This window comes from Drosophila rhopaloa, unplaced genomic scaffold, assembly GCF_018152115.1.
Source record: "Drosophila rhopaloa isolate 14029-0021.01 unplaced genomic scaffold, ASM1815211v1 contig_163, whole genome shotgun sequence".
NCBI classification, from domain to species: domain Eukaryota; kingdom Metazoa; phylum Arthropoda; class Insecta; order Diptera; family Drosophilidae; genus Drosophila; species Drosophila rhopaloa.
The window spans coordinates 8,067,622-8,072,541 of NW_025335043.1; the positions used below are offsets into that span (position 1 = coordinate 8,067,622).

Genomic DNA, 4,920 nt, shown 5'->3' on the forward strand with positions numbered 1-4,920 from the left:
GCGCGCTTTCTCCGCTTTCTCTACTTTCTCCGCTCTCGCAGCAGCTGCGGAAAATTCGCTGCAAGCTGGGAGAAAGCCTCTCTCCCGCAAGCAGTGCGCCACTGCTTTCTGCCGCCAAGCTATACAATAAATTTAAATATGTATGTCCTTCTAAGCCTCAGGAAATGGAAACTAAAACTAAGTAAGAAATTATAAAAAAGTTATTATAGATCAGAATCAGAATTGATAAGCACATATTTGTTAAGATTATGTTTAAGCTAACCAAAAAGCTTATATGAATAGATAGATCAATAGATTACCCTTAAGTATTGTTATAACTCAGCCTATAGGATTGTTACAAAGACTTCATTAAATTAAAAACATTCCAGCTTTAAGATAGTTCTTAAGATTATGCTTAGACTAACCATATAACTTATATTAACACCATATAAATATCTATAGCTGTATATGCCACTACAAAAATATACATAATTTAAAAAATATCTCATGCAAAAAAAAGCATACTTTTATAAAAAATGAAAATGTTATTTATTTGGGACCATATATTTGGTTAGGAGTAACTTCACCCTTATGCAACAGTCAAAATACAAATCAAAAACTCGTATAACTAAAGACAACGTTTTTAATAGGAATAGTATGTATATTTTATTTTTCAAAGAACTGAATCTAATTATTTGTCTTGTTTTATTTTTTCGACTACTTTCATTATCTTACAATTTTATTGATAGTTTGATTTTTAGTATGACTTTGAGTTAATAATTAAATTTCAATTCTAGCACATTCTTACAACAATTTAAATTTTACATTTTTTACATGGCAAACCCAACGGTATTACCTATGCAGTAGATTTCGCTCATTTGACATTTTGTAAGGTAAAATTGATGGGTTGGTTTGAGTCAATGCTAACTGTCAGCCCCTGGATCCTTGGTGAGGTTTTTCGGTTGCAAAGCGACGGTTACTCTGCAACAGCTGTTCGAAACTAGGAAATCGGAATTGCTCCTTGAATTTTTTTATTTTTGTGGGCAACTCCTGCATTGGAGTCGGCGGTTGCGTAATAAGGGGCTTCTTCCTGGTTTCTGGTTGGCAGTTGTAGTTGCAGAATGGCGTTAGCGTTGCGCGTGGCCCGATTTGCAGCGGTTCCGACGAACTGCTGGCCCCGGGATCGCCGGCGACTGTTACACCTGTGCAGCAGGTGAGAGTCCGACCCCAATTAGCAATCAGCATTAAAATTCAATTATCTAGCAACAGCGATAACCGGCCGAAGACATTCTGCAGCCGGAACTTCTCAACGAAACCCGAAGCCGCGGCTCCGGCGCAAATCAAGCGGAATGTGGCCGCCGAGATCACCAGCGTGGGCAAGGTCATCTACGAAACGGGCTGGGATGCCAATAAACCCCTCGACAAGCCACAAATCCAGCCCACCAGCAGCGACTCCTCCCCTCCGCCGCCCAAAAAACCCGATGATGAAAAACGCAAAGATCTGGACACTCTAAAATCCAAGCGGGATCAAATGCGGGACAACATGCAGGACTACATATTCACCCGCTACTTCAACTATGTCAAGAACTACGACAAAGTGCTCGAAAAAAACTTTCCCAAGGCCATGCAGCTGTATCGGGTGTTTTTCGATGGCGTTAAGGACTTTTTTGGCGATATGAAGCGGTTCCTAAAGATTGCCCGCATAGCCAACGATTCGCCCCAGGGAATCCGCGCCCTAAATCGTCAGGAGCTGGAGCTGTACATGCAAATGCCGCGGGACATGATGAAGGTGGCGCCGGCTCTAATTGGCTGCTCCCTCCCAATGGTGGGCTACGCCTTCTTTCCCCTGGTGTAAGATTCGTCTATGACTAGATTACTTGTTTATGATAGTTATTGGAATATATCTTCCCTAGCTTCTGGTATCCCCGCTCCTTTCTCACTGCTCACTTTTGGACTTCGCAGCAGCGCTCCGAGTTCCAGAGTTACTACATGAAGCGGCGACTGGGCAACAACAAGGATGTCTTCCGCTGCCTGCAGGCCAAGCTCAAGGCGACGGCCTCGCATCCCAAAAACTCGGCCTTTGCGGATATCCTGGGACAGCTGGGAAGCGGCACACACCCCACGCCTGAAATGCTAATAGATGTCAAGGACATTTTTGCCGATGGACCCTACTCCTTGCTGGGCATGTCGCGAAAACACGTCGTATGTTCGAACAGAAATAGAGTTAATGCAACAACTAAATATTTTCTTTCAGAGAAACCTTGTCAACCTTCATGGACTGCCTAGCAGCATCTTCAAGAGACATCGCCTCCACGAGCACGCGTTTCTGGTGCACTACATGGACCAGGCCATCACCCGCGAAGGCGGAGTTCACAACTTGACACCGGAGGCTTTACGCTACTCCTGCTATCTGCGCGGATTGAATCCCGAGAGCCTCACTAGCGAGGCCATGATCGAGTGGCTGCGCAAGTGGGTCAAGGTGTCAACTTCGATACAAGGCGAACATATCACGCTGTTCCTGCACTTGCCCATCCTGCTGGGCTACAACCATCCCAACAACTGGAAGACCATCTACGGCAAGTGTCCCACTTGAGCGGGGCTTTGTTCGTTCTCTATTTGGTAGACTGTGCTTTAAAGATTGGACTGTTAAGAGATCATATTGTTTCTTGAGAGCAAATAAAACTGTTAAATCCAAAAAAAAAGTACGTTATGCGTGTGTTTTTCCTAAAAATAACACTTTCTTTTATTTTCTCCATTGTGGTGGATGTTCATCAAGCAGTTACTTTCGTTAAAGGTAGTGTTTTTACTTCTTGGCCGCGGCCTTCTTGCCACCCTTGGCCTTCTCGGCACGCAGACGCTCACGACGATCCTTCTTCAGGACGCGGGGAGTGCCGTCAGCCTTGGTGCGCTTCTTCAGTGTGTTGAAGGCGATGGTCAGCAGCTTGTTGCGCTGGCGCTTGGCATAACGCAGCTTGAAGCGGTCAAAGTCGTTCAACGAGGAGCGCTGCAAAGGAGTAATGAATGGGTTAATAATAAGGCTTAATCCAGAACGCTTGCGAAAATAACTAGCTAAGATTGTAATCAGATAAAATAAAATTAGCTTCATTTATGTGTCAGCCGGCAATTCCTATCAAGAACTTTCAACTATCATCATGTGCAGTTCAAAAAGGTAAACAACTAGACAGAGAAGAATATGTATTACTATCTAAAGTGCCTTCTAATAGAAAAATAATCTTAATTGAATCATAATGGTGGAAATTCTTAGTAGTTTTAAGTGTTCATGGTATTAACTTGGTCTTGAGTTAAAATATATTTTAATTATCATATTGTTTAAAAATCAATGCAGTACCGATGTATGCGTTTTATGGGTATTGAAAATCTAATTAAATACAAGTTTGTCTAAGCAAAAACATTTGCACTAAGCTTTTTGTTTACTGATAAATATGTGTAAGCGGGATTAAGGTTGTAAAATAAAAGGATTAGTCGGTTTAGATAGTATGTTTACAGAATTAGTTTTGATTTAAGAAATCAAATGATCAACATTAACACGTGTTTTTTTGAGGTTGTAAAACTTTCATAAGTTTAATAAAACTATTGTCAAAATGGTATTAAATTTAAAATAAATAGAAACCTTTGAAACTGTATAGCATTGTATTAACTTAGATTTAATGAGATATAATTATAAAAGTACAAATTTTGTTTAAAACATTTTCTTCTCTGTCTAAAATATCCGTTCCCTTACAACTAGGATTCTCCTTTTAGACTCCGTACATACCTTGCAGATGTTCTGTGCCTTGACGGACCAGGGGCTGACCTTCCACTGGGCCTTCAGGTCGCTCTCTGTCCAGGCCTTGCGCACGATGCGCGTGGGCGCGGTGAAGGGGAACTTGATGCGGTACTTGGTCAGATGCAGATTGTTCAATCTGTATTCCTGACGGGGCACGCCGGTCAGAGGACCATCAACCAGCACCTGTTAAAGAAACCAAAGGTAAGTAAAGGTTCCATCTTTTGAAGGTTAAGGGGCACATCAACAAATGCCATGCTTGCTTGCTTGCTTTCAGTGGGTTAAACTAGCTTCATTTATGTGTCAGTTGGCACTTCCTATCAAGAAGACAAATTATCATCATGTGCAAGAGCTCGTCATTGGGCGATTTGATGCTGTGCTCCCCTCCAGAAATGATGCACTTACTCTGTTTTGGTCGATGACGTCGACAATAGCCACCAGGCGCCCCTTCAGGGGACCTGCGGAGGCCTTGGCAATGCGACCAGTTTGTACGAATCTCTCGAAAGGCTGCAAGCAGAGAAATAACCATTAAAATGGATCGAAATAGTAATTTCAATTGCTACATGGCCAGCGCGTTGCTTGTGTTGGTGTGCACCACGTGAAATATTTGAAAGGCTGATATTCCATGATATTTGTTGGCTTATGCTGCAATTTCTCTTTTCACACGTTCAACGCACTGACCCGTTAACTTGGTCGCCAGTCTTAATTCATCTCGGTCCGTTTAGACCGCTTAATTTTCACATTTTTCAACCGATCCGGAGAAACCTTCGTTGATTCTTACCATGACGCTAACCGGAAAGAAAGAGAAGGAAAGAACATTTTTGACAGCACTGCGGCAACATGGCGTTAGTGTTGCTAAACGCAGGGTTGCATTTGGGTTAGTGCTGTACAACACACATTAGTGTGGCAGCAAATCAACACCAATTGAGAGTGTATTTTAACACTATATCATTCACAGTCGTACTAAAGAGCTGAGGCTCACTGATTTTGGGGGTAATCAATGGAATTGGTTCATTTTAAATATTTTAAATATAAATAACATTAAAAAATATAAATATTATTATATATAATTCATAAGCTTCTGGTTGTCTACGGTCTAAATAATCCTAAACTGTTAGTTTTTTTAAATATGCGATATATCGGTACTTCCGTGAGTG

General features: G+C 41.8%; 2 protein-coding genes across 3 annotated transcripts; one reads left to right on the top strand and one right to left on the bottom strand.

The window, feature by feature from the left end:
- Positions 1-955: 955 nt before the first annotated feature.
- On the top strand, positions 956-2,684 carry LOC108044363 (LETM1 domain-containing protein 1). 2 transcript variants are annotated; one of them, XM_017123354.2, is made up of 4 exons: positions 956-1,192; positions 1,243-1,830; positions 1,893-2,181; positions 2,234-2,684. In XM_017123354.2, the coding sequence occupies exons 1-4, from the start codon at positions 1,101-1,103 to the stop codon at positions 2,570-2,572; spliced, it is 1,308 nt and encodes a 435-aa protein (XP_016978843.1). In that variant the 5' UTR covers positions 956-1,100; the 3' UTR covers positions 2,573-2,684. The 2 variants fall into 2 exon arrangements, with proteins under 2 accessions (XP_016978843.1, XP_016978844.1); XM_017123355.2 differs by having other exon boundaries at positions 1,249-1,830.
- Positions 2,685-2,693: 9 nt separating this feature from the next.
- Positions 2,694-4,616, bottom strand: LOC108044360 (60S ribosomal protein L14). The gene is made up of 4 exons (XM_017123351.2): positions 4,545-4,616; positions 4,169-4,270; positions 3,755-3,949; positions 2,694-2,983 (listed from the first exon to the last, which is right to left on the bottom strand). The coding sequence occupies exons 1-4, from the start codon at positions 4,545-4,547 to the stop codon at positions 2,783-2,785; spliced, it is 501 nt and encodes a 166-aa protein (XP_016978840.2). The 5' UTR covers positions 4,548-4,616; the 3' UTR covers positions 2,694-2,782.
- Positions 4,617-4,920: the final 304 nt, after the last annotated feature.